The sequence below is a fragment of the Danio rerio genome, chromosome 10 (assembly GCF_052040795.2).
Source record: "Danio rerio strain M-AB ecotype USA chromosome 10, GRCz13ab, whole genome shotgun sequence".
NCBI classification, from domain to species: domain Eukaryota; kingdom Metazoa; phylum Chordata; class Actinopteri; order Cypriniformes; family Danionidae; genus Danio; species Danio rerio.
Window position 1 is genome coordinate 12,024,038 of NC_141030.1, and position 15,803 is coordinate 12,039,840.

Below are 15,803 nucleotides of genomic sequence, written 5' to 3' on the forward strand. Positions count from 1 at the left end.
TTGTGTTTATAACAGGGTTTTTTTAACCTAGAGAATTGTCACACAGAATTGGCCAATAGAGACTCTTTTGAACTCATGTAATGCCAGGTGATAAATGGCAGTACCTCTTTACTGACTGACAGCTTGTAATCTGAACAATGACACTGCATGGTGATTCCATGTGGAAATGTGGTCTAAATATTTTTGCATCTGAATTTCAGCTGTCATTGGAACATGTTTGTGTTCAAATGCATTGACTTACTTGAGAAGTTACTGTAGAACCATCCAAATAAATGATTAGCAGACATAAAGCTGATGGTCTAGTAATACTCTAATGACTGCTAGCTGACATGTGGCTGCAAAGCAATAGCCAACAGAATGACTAAATGGGACCATCAAAATTAAACTTAGTTGCACATTTATATGAAAACACTAAGAAGCAGAAATACAATAGTTATGAAATACCAGTCCATTGCCAACCAATCAGACTGGAATAACTGAATTCAGTGAACTCCTGGCATTTTATGTGCAGTGTGCATCAGGCGGTCTGTGGCATGCTTGTGAATTCTGGCCCAATCTCAGACTTCCAAAACTAAGGGGCTAGAGCTACTTGCGGAATGTCATTGTAATAGTTTAATTGAATCTCTGACTACTGTCAGCTGTTCTACATTAGAGGTCTCGACGTTGCTCGAGGGAGTAAATTGCGACTGTCTGAAGTTAAACGGAGACGTATTCCAGTAGTCCTCCACCGTGATGTAGCACAGTGATTCAATGGAAAAACTGAAGAGTAACCTAGCAACCCAATACAATACACAAATTTAGCTCATTAGTCACTCTACTGCAGCGCCGAGTGTGAATGCCACAGAAAAGCTGACGTCGCATGCCAAGACAAGGATCTGATGGGGATTTAGTCATAAACACGTGTAAGGCCCACAGTGAAGGACCCCTCACGGGACTGGGAGTGAGGACGTCTCAGATGAGTTTCCAGCAGCCTTCCCATTTCATCCCCTCTATATTAAACAGACTTTATTAGAGCACGAGCCCCTGACAGACGGGATATGTCAGTGAGCGCCTTAAGTGGGATTTGAACCAGCGACCTTTTGGCCCATGGCTCCCTTCAACAGCCTCTCCATTATGCTAGTCCCAGATCACTGCAGGAGTCATGGAATGGCGAAAACCGTACAACAGGAGTTGACGCTTTCATTCAGGATGATGGTTAAGTCTGGATTTCGATTATTTTTTTCATATATTCACATAATTTTTAACTACTTCTTTCAAAATTTTGAAATACTTACAGACCCACTGCATTAAAGTCAATGGGTTTTTGGTTAAATGCCTGAAATACCATTAGGTGTGCGGTTAATACAAGGTCAATACACTTAAATGTTTTATTCTACCATATAGAAAAATACACCACTCATACAATGTTGCTTCAAGAGCTGTTGCTAATGTGTAGTTAAATGGTACTTCAAAAGTTGTCGAGGACATCAAATGTCATCAGGCCAAATACAAAAACCTTTCAACATTTCACTCTTCTGCTTTTACTTATATTTTAAACAACAATTCTCATTCAGACTAGTAGGGAAAATGCTTCTGTTAATTGTGTTGTTTAAATCTTAAAGGGTTAGATCATCCAAAAATGAAAATTCTGCTATTAATTACTTTGTTTGTCATTGTCTTATTTGTCAAATTATGGTTTGTGCTAACTTCTGGCAATATGGAGAAATATGCTCTATTGCCGATACTACACTACCTGATAAAAGTCTTGTTGTCAATACCAGTTGTAAGAGCAACAAACAACTTGACTTCTACTTGATCACTTGAAAAAGTTAGGTATATTTTTCAGATAAATCATTTGTTGAACTGCATCCCAATCATCACAAATATTGCAGGAGACCTATTGGAACCCACATGGACCCAAGATTGTCACAGAAATCAGTCAAGTTTGGTGAAGGAAAAATCATGATTTGGGGTTACATTCAGAATGGGGGCATGCAAGAGATCTGCAGTGTGTATGGCAACATCAACAGCCTGAGGTATCAGGACATTTGTGCTCCACATTAAATTACAAACCACAGGAGAGGGCAAATTCTTCAGCAGGATAGCGTTCCTTATACTTTAGCCTCCACATCAACGTTCCTAAAAGCAAAATAGGTCAAGGATTGTTCCAGGATTGGCCAGTCCAGTCACCAGACATGAACATTACTGACGTCTGAGGTAAGATAAGATGAAGAAGGAGGCATTGAAGATGAATTTAAAGAATCTTAATGAACTCTGGTAGTCCTGCATGAACGCTTTCTTTGCCATTAGAGAGTACTTTTAATAAGTTAAGTTGAAGTTATTTGAGTCATTGCAGAGATGTATGGACGCAGTCGTCCAAGCTCATGGGAGTCATACACAATATAAATTCTTTTTCCACTGCACCATGACTTTATATTTTATACAGTACATTATTTCTACTGTATTTTAAGTGATAAGACTTTTGTCTAAGCAAAGTCAGATCCTAAAGTCCTAATTAAATATTTAAAAATCAAGGCATAATCATATTTTATTTTGGTTAAAAAAAGCGTAATCTAGAGGCCTTTCATATAAGCAACTAGAAGTCAAGTTATTATTTGTTGTTCCTAAAACTTGGATAGGCAACAAGACTTTTGTCACGTAGAGTAGTAGATGCACACACTGACCAGAACTGGAAGAGAAAACAAATTTATTTAAAAAAAATTTTTGGAGCACAAAAGTGTTCTTGGAGCTTTTTATGATTATAGTTGAACCACTGAAATCACATGGAATGTTGAGAAAACTTTTGGTTTAAACATCTCAGGACCGTTTATAATATCTTGTGTTCAGATGACAAAGTAACATCTTAGGGGGTTGGAACGACATGAGGGCAAGTAATTAATAACAGAATTTTCATTTTTGGGTGAAAAAAAATCCTTTAAAGGGGCTATATATCATGCTTTTTATTATTCTCCCTGTCTAAAAAATCATTTAAATTCAACTAAAGCTAGACAAGAGGGTTTCACAGACAATGTAGAATGACGTAGATGATCTTGTTGTTTAATGTCGTTCATGCCGGTCACACATTGGCAAATGTAAATAACACAAGGACATTCTTATATTTAGTTCCTTTAATGGTGGGTGATGTAGGACATCATGTGGTTTAGCTGGTTCATAGCCGAAATTTGTTTTTGTTAAAAATTTATTTAGATTTTAAAATTCATCCAATTTACATTACCTTTAAATCTTTAAATTTGTTTATCGGGCATTTTGTGGAAAAAAAAAAACTATGAGCTACCACAGTTATTCTGATAGTTTTCTTATTTTAAAGGAAGAAACCACAGGATCGGTCTGAGACTGATATGTTTTGTCTTTTTAAAAACATATTTCTGGCATTGACAGAAAACCATGTCTACTGCAGAGATAAACTTCAAACAATCTGGATGATATTACTACCACTTACACACTCTTGGGCTGTTATATTCGCTGTCACTCATGAAAACACACGTCACTGGCTTTCCAGAGGCCCTCGTTTATCATGCGAGTGTAAATTCTGTTGACGTCAACCAAACACATGGCCTTTTTCATGCTGTATTAAAACAGTCTTCGCTCAAGCCTTTGTCTGTACAGATGTACTACACCGCAATTCCTGGTCTGAAAAATTTCTACTAAATCATAAAGGCACTTGAAATACTTACATTTAAAGACTTGTGTTTTACAGTCGACGTGAAAGCTTCACAAGCAATGAGATGTACAGTATGTGGGTCAAAGATGTTCTGCATCAAATTAAATTCACAAAAGTGGCTTTTATATATGTAGCTAGCATATTAAAATAAACAGTCTATTTTAATGTTTAATCATTTCCATCAATAAGTAAGTCAACATATGGGAAATATTTTATAGTCGTTCAGTATAACACATATATTTATGTAAAATCAAAACAACTCACGTTTACTCTAAAAAATGCTGGGTAGAATTAAGAGGTATAATTTAAATTTAACTGAAAGCTAATATATGTTTATTAAATTATATTATTTATAATATTAATATCATGACACAAAATCTCCATACGACAACACACTTGGCAGGAGTTTTTAAAAAGTTTTGGTTTCAGTCCCCTGTTACTGCACTCCACTTACACCTCATTCAACTGCCATTCTTGTTCATAGTTTAGTCACATCCCGTTTAGACTTCTTTAATTCCCTTCTGTTTGGCCTCCCTAATGGCCCATTTCCACTCAGTATTTTGGTACGGTACAGTTCAATACGCTTTTATGGCTTTTTTCACTGTCAAAAGGTTAAGAAGCAAACTGTACCGTACCACTTTTTGCCTACCCTTTGCAAAGGGTACCTAGCACAGCAAAAAGTTACAAAAAAGTGGAGCTAGACACGCAACTGTTGTTGTTGTTTGTTGTTGTTGTTGTTGTTGTTGTTATTATTATTATTATTTTTATTGTTGGCATGTGGACGAATGTGCAAATATCAATATTTATGTGAATGGGGCCTACCAGTTATTGGTGTTAATCTGGAAACTGGTGACACTTTCTTAATTGTTTTTTAATCCTTATTATCTTGCAGACAAACTATCTAGCTCAGCTCTGAACTGAGGATCTGTATCTTCCCATTGTGTCTCAACATTTCAGAAAATTTAAGGGAAGTAAAGGGATAAACAGTGAACAGGTAGGTAGGTAGAATGATCGGGCGTCCTACGATAATGCCCAAAGACTCAGAGTGGGGGTATCGTCTCTAATATTTTGGTAGATTGATTGGACCCCGCGATTCAATATAGGAGTGGAGAGAAGGTTATAGGATTGTTATTGGGACACAAGGAAATAGAGGGAGGTAGGGTGGGTTCGAGAGAATGAGAAGAACTGTGCTAGAGAACTGGTCTGCCTTAAATAAGTTTTAGGCAGTAGGTGATTAATTAAAGAGACAAAGTGAGGTGTGGTTCCAACGGCGAACCTTTGTTAACAAGTTAACTCCATAAGTGTCATGGTTTGGTGGTGTTTTTCTACAGCAGCAGTTTAACCTCATATAGCAACATGGCAGATGTAAATGTTAAACATGCAATTCCTTCCCTGCATTCATTACCAAATCTACCAGCAGGACTCATAGCAGTACAAATAAAGCAGTTTCATAAAGCTAAAAAAATTGAAATAGTAAAATGGCTGCCCAGAGTCCTTATCTAAACCTAACTGAAAATTGTATTATATTTTACATGATTAAAATTGTATTGCTGGACACATGGGTAAACCCAGAGGACAAACAGAGAGATCAGTGTGGATGAAATGTAAGCTCATACCTGTCCCCATTCTCCAGGGATCCAGCGTGGTGGAGGACACCGGCCGAGGCTGCAGCGAATGCGGACCGGAGGTTTGCTATGGTCAGAACAGAGAGCTGCTGGGAAGGTTTTGGTCAGGTCACTGCTTTTACACAGGACAATACGATGCTTGAAACCAGGACCACATTTCGGAGTGCACTATAGAAAAAAACACAACAAATTAATAACAAAACATCTTCGAATAAAGTGATTGTTTATACAAGAGGATGAAGAAATAAATGAAGTCACCTCTGACCAATCCAGCGTCACCCACTGAGGTGGGCAGGACTGGTTGTTGCAAGACTCTTGTTCTATTGGTCGATGAGTCAGACAGTGGCTGTCTTCCAGTGTCTCCTCTTCGGCAGGGTTGATTTTACGGATACACAGAACAGTACGTGTCCGGATCCCTCCATCACAGGTTTTTCCACATTCTGACCAGTCGCCGATAAACCATCTGGAATACAACATGGTATAGAATTAACTTTTTCACACACAAAAACGTCTAAAAAATTGTCAATCTGAATCATGTTAGAACTGCATTTTGAAAAATAGTATTTCAGATATTTGTTTTTGTACATACAGTAGCATACACAAATATATACAAACATTCAAATGATAGTTGTTTTTGGTAGTGGCGGTGGTGTGGCTTGGGAATTACCATTTCATTCATTCATTCATTCATTCATTCATTCATTCATTCATTTTTCCTTCTGCTTAGTCTCTTTATTTATCAGGGGTCACCACAGCAGAATGAACCACCAACTTATTCAGCATATGTTTTACACTGTGGATGCTCTTCCAGGTGCAACCCAGTACTGGGAAACATATATACAAACTAATTCACACAACAATTTAATTTATTCAATTCACCTATAGCGCAGGTCTTTGGACTGTGGGGGAAACAGAAGCACCTGGAGGAAACCCACGCAAACATGGGGAGAACATGCTCCACACAGAAATGTCAACTGACCCAGCTGGGGCTCCAACCAGTGACCTCTTTGCTTTGAGGTGACTGTGCTAACCATTGAGCCACCACACCGCCTGGAATTAGCATTTCATTTAGTAAATATATACATACAATACCGCTATTTTAGGAAATGCTTAAATTTTTCTATTCATCAAATAATGCAAAAAAATATTATTTGAATGTTTTCTGTTTTCAACTGTTTTCAATACTGGTAATGATGTATTTTTAATCAAGTATGATTAAAAAAAGCATCAAATTAGCATATTGGAATAATAAAAAGATCACGTGTAATGTACTGTAATGTACATTACTTACCATAAAAGGTAACTAAGTTACACAACTAGTTACTTGTTTTGGGAATTATTCAATATTGTAATGCATTACTTTCAAAAGTATGTATTCCCAACACTGTATACATACAGTTAAAGTCAAAATTATTAGCCCCCCCTTTGAATTATTATTATTTTTTTTAACTATTTCCCAAATGATGTTTAACAGAGCAAGGAAATTTTCACAGTATGTCTGATAATATTTTTTTCTTCTGGAGAAAGTGTTATTTGTTTTTTTTTCCGGCTAGATAATAGCAATTTTAAAAAAAATTTTAAACACCATTTTAAGGACAAAATTATTAGTCACTTTAAGCTATATATATTTTTGATAGTCTACAGAACAAACCATCGTTATACAATAACTTGCCTAATTACCCTAACCTGCCTAGTTAACCTAGTTAAGCCTTTAAATGTCACTTTAAGCTGTATGGAAGTGTTTCGAAAAATGTCTAGTCAAATATTATTTACTGTCATCATGGCAAAGATAAAATAAATAAGTTATTAGAGATAACTTATTAAAACTATTATGTTTAGAAATGTGTTGAAAACAATCTTCTCTCCGTTAAACAGAAATTGGGGAAAATAAAATAAACAAGGGGACTAATAAATGTGACTTTAACTGTATATATAACAAATAGGTTTTTCACTGCAGTGACTATAACTATTGTGTGACTCACACCCTCATTTACAATCTCTCAATAAAATCCAATCATGAATAAAGCCATCATAATTTTGATTTTGATTTTTTTTTATAACCAAGTTTCAGGGGCTAAATACAAATAGTATCTTACTAAATAAACATTAGGCATAAATGGCCTGAAACGCTATTTTATTTACTCACCAAACTCCTATTTGCACTCACATTCAGCTATTTGGACCAGCAAATACACTGTGATAATGTTCAGCGTCTTCGAACACACAATGGTAACAACATAGCCAAATTTGCGTTCAATCTTTCTTCATTTCTGGCAAATTCAATCCTACACTTCAGCTGGGCTGTGGAATACAGGACGCCTCTTTATATCATTTGTTACGGCTGAATTAGGTTTTGAGCGGTTTGTTTGCATTCTCTTGGTGATGCTCTGATAAAGCCATGAACGATGTGCCTTATGAAACACTACAAGCAAAATAAAGCCGAAAATAAAATATTAATGAAATAACATCTGTCAGTATCAGCGAGATCATTAGAGAGAAATTACCTCCCCAAAAACAACAGGGTGTTCTCTAATGATCATTTTGACCCTTTCCGGGCCACGGAGCGCATTCCTCTGACATCAAGTGGAGATGGAAATAGATTTTAGATTATGTTATTAGCGATGCCCATCTCAGGGTTCAGGTTCACTAAACCCTCCTCTGGCAAGATGCAAAAGCACAGAGGCCAAAACCATTTAATTTCTCCTTCCAGTTTCAAATTTGCAGACACAAGTGAACTTTGCTCAGCTGCTTGCCCCATTGAAAACGAGCGCTAAGTGCGTCTGGCCGCCGCACACACGAACACTCCACACGTTTATGGATATTGTCCCTTGAGGGTTCATAAACTCCGCTAGCCAATACAATTAAACGCAGGTGATCACTCATACTTTTTTGGACGCCTTTAGGATTTTGGCACTGGAGTCTAAATGAAAATAGGCAACATATGAAGAAATAAATCATGTTGCTTAGTTTTTAAATTGTCTTCAAAGAAGCTCTTTATTGCTGAGGTGCTATGAAGACAAACTAAACATTATGGGTTGTGGCCCTTTGTGCTTTTTATCGCTGGGCAGATATGTAATGTTTTGATAAGGCTCATCAAAGAGTGAAATGTCTGTGTTTTAAAGTTTTTTATTATCATAGGCTGGCAAAGAGAGCAAAGCTTTGAGTAGAAGTTAAATGTTTAGATAACTGCATATATATTTTACCTCAGAATTCATGGGACTTTTTTCCAACATTATTAAATTAATTTAAAGATATTTTAATCCAATTTATAAAGCAGACAAATTTAACTCTCTAATGCGATAAATCTTTTCCATACATGTCTCATAACCAGTCAAGACACGAGAAAGACATTTTGATAGCTGTTTGTCATGTTGAATAATGTGTTAACAAGACAGCATAAAAAATCAGGTTATTCACTAATGGGGCTGTCAAAATATAAATACATTCCACTTCATATTTTATATATTAGGGGCCCCCAAATCACCAGTCGCAGCCTAATACCGGGTATTGAAAGAGCTTTTTTTCAGGGCAGCAAGAATGCAAAATTACTCTTATATGTAATGCCACTTTATTGTGAGTTTACTCTTTAAGAATCAATATCCATACCTGAGATATTTCTGTCCTTCTGCTTAAATCCTATCCACTAAAAACTCTTCAAAAGTTAAAAGCATAAAAAGATAACTTAAATTAAATAGTAGCGTTTTTTTACAGTCCACAGGTGCATATACATACTATAAACTACTAATAATAATTACAAAAACAAGGTAACAATTAGATACTAACCCTGACACATTTCCTATTCCTAAGTCTAACCTTAACCTATGGGGATACAGTAGGAGTTGAACAGTTAAATTCATGCTTTTCGACTAGACGTGATCATTATATACACTGTAAAAACCCAACAGTCAGCTTTATCAAAACAGTTAACTTAAAATGTACTGAACGTTAATTCTACTCTACTATTTAAAAAGAGTTTTGAACTCAGTGTTAAAGGTAATGAGTTAATTAAATACATCATTACTTCAACTTAAATTAAGTAAGTTCACAGAACTCATATAGATTAGTTTTTAACTCTAATGGTTTGTAGCAATTGGTTTCCTCAAACGGTTTGAGTTGACTTAAATTATTGAGTTTTGCAGTACTCAGTTGGTTTGAGTTCTCTTCATTTTTTGGGTTTTACTGTGCTCAAGTTGCTTCGTTTACTCAAATAGATTAAGTTCACAGTGCTCATTAGGATTAGTTTTTGAACTTAAATGGTTTGTTGCAATCGATTTCCTCAAATGGTTTTAAGTTACCTTAACTTTTTGGGTTTTACAGTGTATGATTTATATGGTTTTATCATTTTATATATTATATTTAATTTAGTAAATTATTCACAGAACTTTAAGTAAAGTACATCATCACACTTTACAGCACAGGATGTGACACTTTTGAGCTTCAGCAAGAACTTTTTTCTGAGGATTCTGATTCAAATTCTAATGTATTTATATTTTCTTTTGTAAACAGACAATCGATGAAGGGACAAAAAAAACTCTCAGATTTCATTAAAACTATATTTTTGTTCTGCAGATGAACCAACGTCTTACAAGTTTAAATTAACATGATGGTGAGTAAATATTAAAATAGGTTCATTTTGCTGTATCCACTTGTTAAGTGTGACGTCACGTGAAGTGGCTTTCAGGTCCAATCACTATATCAAACTGCACAAGAAGGCTCATCAAATGGTAATAATAAATTTTTATAAAGCGATGTAATACTTTTGAAAATCGTGATCGCAATACATATATCCATGCCTAATATCTGATGGCCAGAAAGTGAATAATGTTTTATAAATTGTTAAAATTTTGGTGTTTGTGATACAGCAAGCCCAGAGACTGGTGCACACACCATGATTTTATATAAAACAAACTCACTTTATTATGTGATATGAGTAAAAAGAGGTCATAAACAAATATTTTTTCAATTCAAATGAATAACGGCTTGGACCAGGAAACAGTATTCCATTCGTCACCAATACGTCACGACTTAACAAGCGGATATCAACCCTTTTCCCCCAATACACCTCAGATTTGTATATAATACTCACTTTATTATATAAATATAATAATACTCACTCTGGAGGGCATGGTTCAGTGTTACACCTTCTCTGGTTCCCCGGCGGTTTGCTGTCCTGATCGCAGTAGCTGTTTTGGACCACCGAATTGTCATCTAGTCTTTTACACACCACCTCCTGCTTCTGCGAGCCTACAAGAAAAGACAATAAAACATCACTTCATTCATCTGCCCTGCGCTTTCAGCTGAGAGACGGTTTTCAACACTTTAACAGCTCATGCTCAAAGTTCTGTGGGGTCGGCGAGGGTCTCTAAGGTAAAACTAGTTCTGTGCCTCTTCTCTAGCGGTGCACTTGCTGACAGAGCACTCTGTGTGGACTGAGCACGGAGGCCATATTATTTTCCCCTCAATATTATATCTAGGTGTGTAAATGCCTCGGTTGAAGTGAGTGTCTTAGTGAATGACTTTTACAGAGAAGCCAATCTTTTCTTTGGCTCTTGATTGTGAAAAGTGAGCATTACCACAGTAATGGCAGAGTTGTGCATACGCTGTATTCTGAGCACTAGAGGCCATTGGGCTCTTTAGGGCCTATAAGGAAAGACATTAGCCTCCAGTTAAGCCGGTTTATGCCAAGCTTGGCTAGCACACAAGGCCACCTTGTGAGGTGGATCTAATAGCTGCCAGTACGGCATTCTTGACTGGGTAACCGAAATACTCCGATGGATGACCCCTTTCCAGATTCAAAGCAAAGAGATTTCGCTAATACCGTTTTGATTCATCGAAAGCTAACTAGGGGGTAAATGTGCAAATTTATGACATCAGTTCATGATGTAAGACTGTTATCATTGTTCTTGCACATAACGATCACAATAATAATGACGGCATCATTGAAATTTAATGGGAGTTTGAAAAAAAAAGCAGGAATGAAATCCAAGAGTCTGTAGCGGTGTGAATCACGAATCATTTTTAAAAGAATATTACAGATTTTTATTGCCGTTCACTCGGTGTTTAAACGCTCTGCGTGTGGCTTGCCAACAAAACAGCCGTGAGTTGTATTAATAAGCAAATTTCACAAATGACATAAGTGTTGCCCTGGGGAATTTCCATATAAACTTAAAAATGTGTTTAAATGAATTGAGCAACAAATGAGGTCAAGTTCGCGGAGCTTGGAGAAAACCCTCCATGGACTAGCCTGCGATGTTTGCATTTTTTGGTGAAATATAACAAGTACTTTGAATGTTTTCAATGGCCGTGCTTGAAAAAAGCAGAGAGAAAAACTATTTATTGTTGTAAGAAAGCCATTAATTTCGGGGACGCCTGAACAGTCTGGTCATATTTGAGGTGAGGGCTCACATTTACATGTGGTTACGACATTCAGATGTTGAAATAAGACGCAGTCTCGCTGCTCACTGAACAACTTGTACCTTAGCAGTAGAACTGATAGACCATAATCATATAATGTCAGTTAAAATGCATCTTTTTGTCGTATTTTATTGCTAATAAAAAAAAGATGACTGCAGCACAGATTTGCAAAAAGCAGCGGTTTCAAATGGACACAAAAGTAATTGGTCACACTTTACAATAAGGTTCATTAGTAAATGTTTATTAATGCATTTACTAACATGAACAAACAATGAACAATACATTTACTACTGTATTTGTTCATGTTAGTTAACGTTAGTTAATGAAAATATAGTTGTTCATTATTAGTTCATGTTAACTCATGGTGGATTAACTAATGTTAACAAGCATGGCCTTGCATGTTAATAATGCATTAGTAAATGTTCAATTATGATTAATAAATGCTGTACATGTGTTGTTCATGATTAGTTCATGTTAGTAAATGCATTAACTAATGAACCTTATTGTAAAGTGTTACCAAGTAATTTAAATAGTGTTTAAAATATGGACTGAATAAGTGTGTATAAATGTTTCTCAGAGATGGGTTGCAGCTGGAAAGGCATCCGCTGCATTAAACATGTGCTGGATTGCGGTTCATTCCGCTGTGTCGACCCCGGATTAATTAAGGGACTAAGCTGAAAAGAAAATGAATGAATGATTAATTCAAATGATTTGTCATCCAAGAATCAGAGTTGATACTCCTCTTGTGAACTCAGGATTGAGTAAATACACATTTCTTCATTATTGGTCAGTAGGTTTGACAGATGTTCTCACCTCCTGCACATGTAGCAGAGCACTCAGACCAGGGCAGATGGTGCCAGGAGAAGCCCACTTCGTTGTCCCCACTTCCTGTACGCTGGATGGGCACATTGAACTTGTACTGAATGCCCAGGTTTTGTTCCTGTAGTAACACCTGTGACGAAAGCACTAGATTTACTACTTTGTAGTTAATTTACATGCTTAAATCATCCAGAAACTAAAGTTTTGTTTTAATATGTGAGTGAAACAACTTCTTGAACAAGACAAAAAAAAAACCTTAGATGGGAACTGATTTTGTCTATTGGGACCTTATTGGATCATTATTGTTTGCGGCTGGTTTATCTCATAAGTTACATCAACAAAGAGATTTTGTTGAAGAGAGAAATGTTTTTCTGATTAAATATTGCAAGGACAAAATGTGCACAATGGCTGTGCAATACTGACAAAACCTTTTCTCTGTATTATTTCTTGATTCTGATAATCAAATATTATTTTGCTAAGTGTGTTTTTGTGTTTGCTTTTTCTGGTTTAGGCCTGTTTCTAAAACTAACAGAAAGAGACAAGCCACTTTCGTGAAGAGTAATTCATTGACTTATTAATTTAAACGATTCATAAAAAGTGGTTGTAGAAACAAAGCAAAGCAAGTGACTGTTTTTATGAACTGATCATTAAATCAATGGCTCATTTGATTCATTCAAATAAAGCTTCATTCAGGAGAAAAATACACAAATGAGAAGCATAAATGTTTGATCTAAAGGATCTTCATTGGCAAAAAAATAAATAAATGTAACATGCTCAATATTATTTGTTGGTATTGTTAAAATGCTATAGTTTAAAAGATCATTTTTACATTTGCAAATCAGACTTGTGATGATTTTTGGTAAAAATTGCACTCTTGCTTGTTTTTATATTACTGAACTCTGTCATATTTTAGAAACATATAAAACAAAAACCTACACAGAGATGTTTTTTTGCTGTCATAACTCTTTGCATCTGCATTTGTATGCATTGTGTACCACCTCAGGCGTGCACTATTTTCTAATAATTTAATGGTCCATCATCAATTATTCCTTATATATTTTATTGTGGACACTGTGGACTATTTATGGCAAGTGACTGGCCAAAACAATTTAAAAAATAAATCTGTGGATTTAAATGAGCAAATAAAGATGCAGCTTGCACACTTTTGAGGTTAGATATAAAAACCAGCAACTGTCTATGAGATGAATGGTAATTTCTCCAGGTATTTTAGATCTCCATGGTCTCCACCAAGGATTTTGGCAGATGAAGTTGGTCTTGGATCAGTGACAAAAACATAAATACTGAGGTCTTAAAAATGCATGGAATAGAGCAATCAAATCATTAAGACGAGATTTTTTTGGATGAGCCCAACCTCAGTTCAGCTTGAACGAGCACATATTTAGCATATCACATCAGCTTTATTTCTGAATGACTTAGTCAGAGAGCCGTAATTGTGTGTGTGTTATAAATTGGAAAGCCATGTTAACCAGAGGAATGGCTTGTGGTGTATTGGCCACTTGTATGTTTTCCAGCGGTGCTGCGACCAGGCCTGGTATTTCCAGCACTTTTGTCCAGGCGAAAGCGTTTGTGGTTGCAGAGATGGGGCTTTTCAGAATGAAAACACACGCACACGTGCGCGCGTGCGTGCTAAAACATGTGCGCACGAGCATTCGCTTTTGGCCAGACAGAGGTTTTTAGTGCAAACATATATAACAGTTAACTCTGAAACCGCTAGCTAGAGTTCATGTGAGGTTTGTACACAGATGTGGACTTTATTTAGAAGGAGCCAAACAATTTCAAACTGCACATTCAAAATACAGGCTTGCTCTAGAATGTCAATACTGTGACTTTACAAAAGACAAATTTACTATATGAGAGTTTATGATCTGAAAATAACTCAAAAGAAAGGCCTTAACTGTACAAATATTGGCTGAACTTTTCATACTATGTATTTATGTCATTTCATGAAACAAAATATTTTAACATCTAATATCAAGGCCAAAAATATGTTTTTATAGTCTTAATGACTGAACAAAGCCTGATGCTGCTTGATTGGTGATGAAAAAATACATCTTTTATTTCAATGAAAAAAAAACACAATGTTTGCGATAATTGATTTTTTATTAAATATTTGCATAAGGTAAAAATAAACCTTCATGTGATGTTAAAATAAAAAATAACCAATATGCTTATTTTATGCAGCCACCATTAAAAAAAAACAAAAGCAAGGCTGCGATTTCAAAATGCAGATATGGTGTAAACATCACCTTAATATTATTCAGTTAAGATTTATTTAAACAACTAAAAGCATATTCGGCATCAAACAAAATCACAATCTCTTTAGGAGTCATATATGCTAAAGTGTCCTCCTAGGCTTCAGGTCATGGCACCAGGTAAACACCATGAGGACGCTTCTCTGCTTCTTCTGAGTGATAAAACTATGTAGTTCTATGTAGCACACCCTTGTGTTGTCTGTAATATTGTTGTCCCAGTACTGAAATTTTAAAATCATCCATTTCCTGCTAACATTAAAGCGCTGCTGAGCGTGCTTTTAAACACTGCTGATTTGCCATAGTTTTCACCAGTGCTCAACAGAAATGACTGATTGGATGTGAAGGTCATCAGTTCACCGCTCTTCACAGATTACTATCACAGATACACGGACATTAGAGTGTTTTAAAGCCATGAAGATCAGTCAATACATTAAGTATACTTCTCCAATGAGTTTGCACTCGGTGAAGTGCGGTAAACTGATGACCTTCAAGGCCAATTACAGTCATTTCTGTTGAGCATGTGAACACAATAGCAAATCAGAGCTGTTTAAGAATGCCATCAACTGTGCCTTAAATGTTAATAGGAAATGGATGTTTTTTTTAAATTTCAGTACAGAAATTTTGTATCCGACAGGTCTAATATGGTGAAAAAATCAGTTCCCCTTCGGTTGGGGAACTTCAGTGCCATAAGTGGATGAAATCCACGATGGGAGGATTCGGATCAGAAGCCGCTTGTCTGGAGAGTATTGAACGGGCCAATGAATGAAATTAATTGGCAGCGTAAGCTTGCGCAGGTGTGCGGCATCTGCAATTATCTCAGCATATAAGCACAGCTGAAGCCAGCAGACGCCATCCTTTTCGCTTCAGATCCTTTCTGAGTGAGTCGATGAGGGTTCCTGATCAGCACTTCAGAGCGAACGAGTGTGTCTCCCGGTCCAGAGTGGGTTTTCGCGGTGGCAGACGGTCGAGCTGGGTTTCTCCCTTGCCTGCGGTTCTTTGGGTCCGGTCCTC

The 15,803-nt window shown here is 36.3% G+C and overlaps 1 protein-coding gene across 6 annotated transcripts in view; it reads right to left on the minus strand.

The window, feature by feature from the left end:
* adamts6 (ADAM metallopeptidase with thrombospondin type 1 motif, 6) overlaps positions 1-15,803 on the minus strand; it is a 184,262-nt gene that overhangs the window by 11,052 nt on the left and 157,407 nt on the right. For all 6 annotated transcript variants that reach the window (XR_015500852.1, XM_087270247.1, XM_087270249.1 and 3 more), the window contains 4 exons: positions 12,514-12,652; positions 10,401-10,530; positions 5,545-5,749; positions 5,278-5,454 (listed from right to left, as the gene is read on the minus strand). Coding sequence is in view for 5 of the 6 variants with exons in the window: in XM_087270247.1 (XP_087126373.1) it covers positions 5,278-5,454; positions 5,545-5,749; positions 10,401-10,530; positions 12,514-12,652 (651 nt within the window). In the remaining variant the exon portion in view is untranslated. The remainder of the gene's footprint in view (positions 1-5,277; positions 5,455-5,544; positions 5,750-10,400; positions 10,531-12,513; positions 12,653-15,803) is intronic.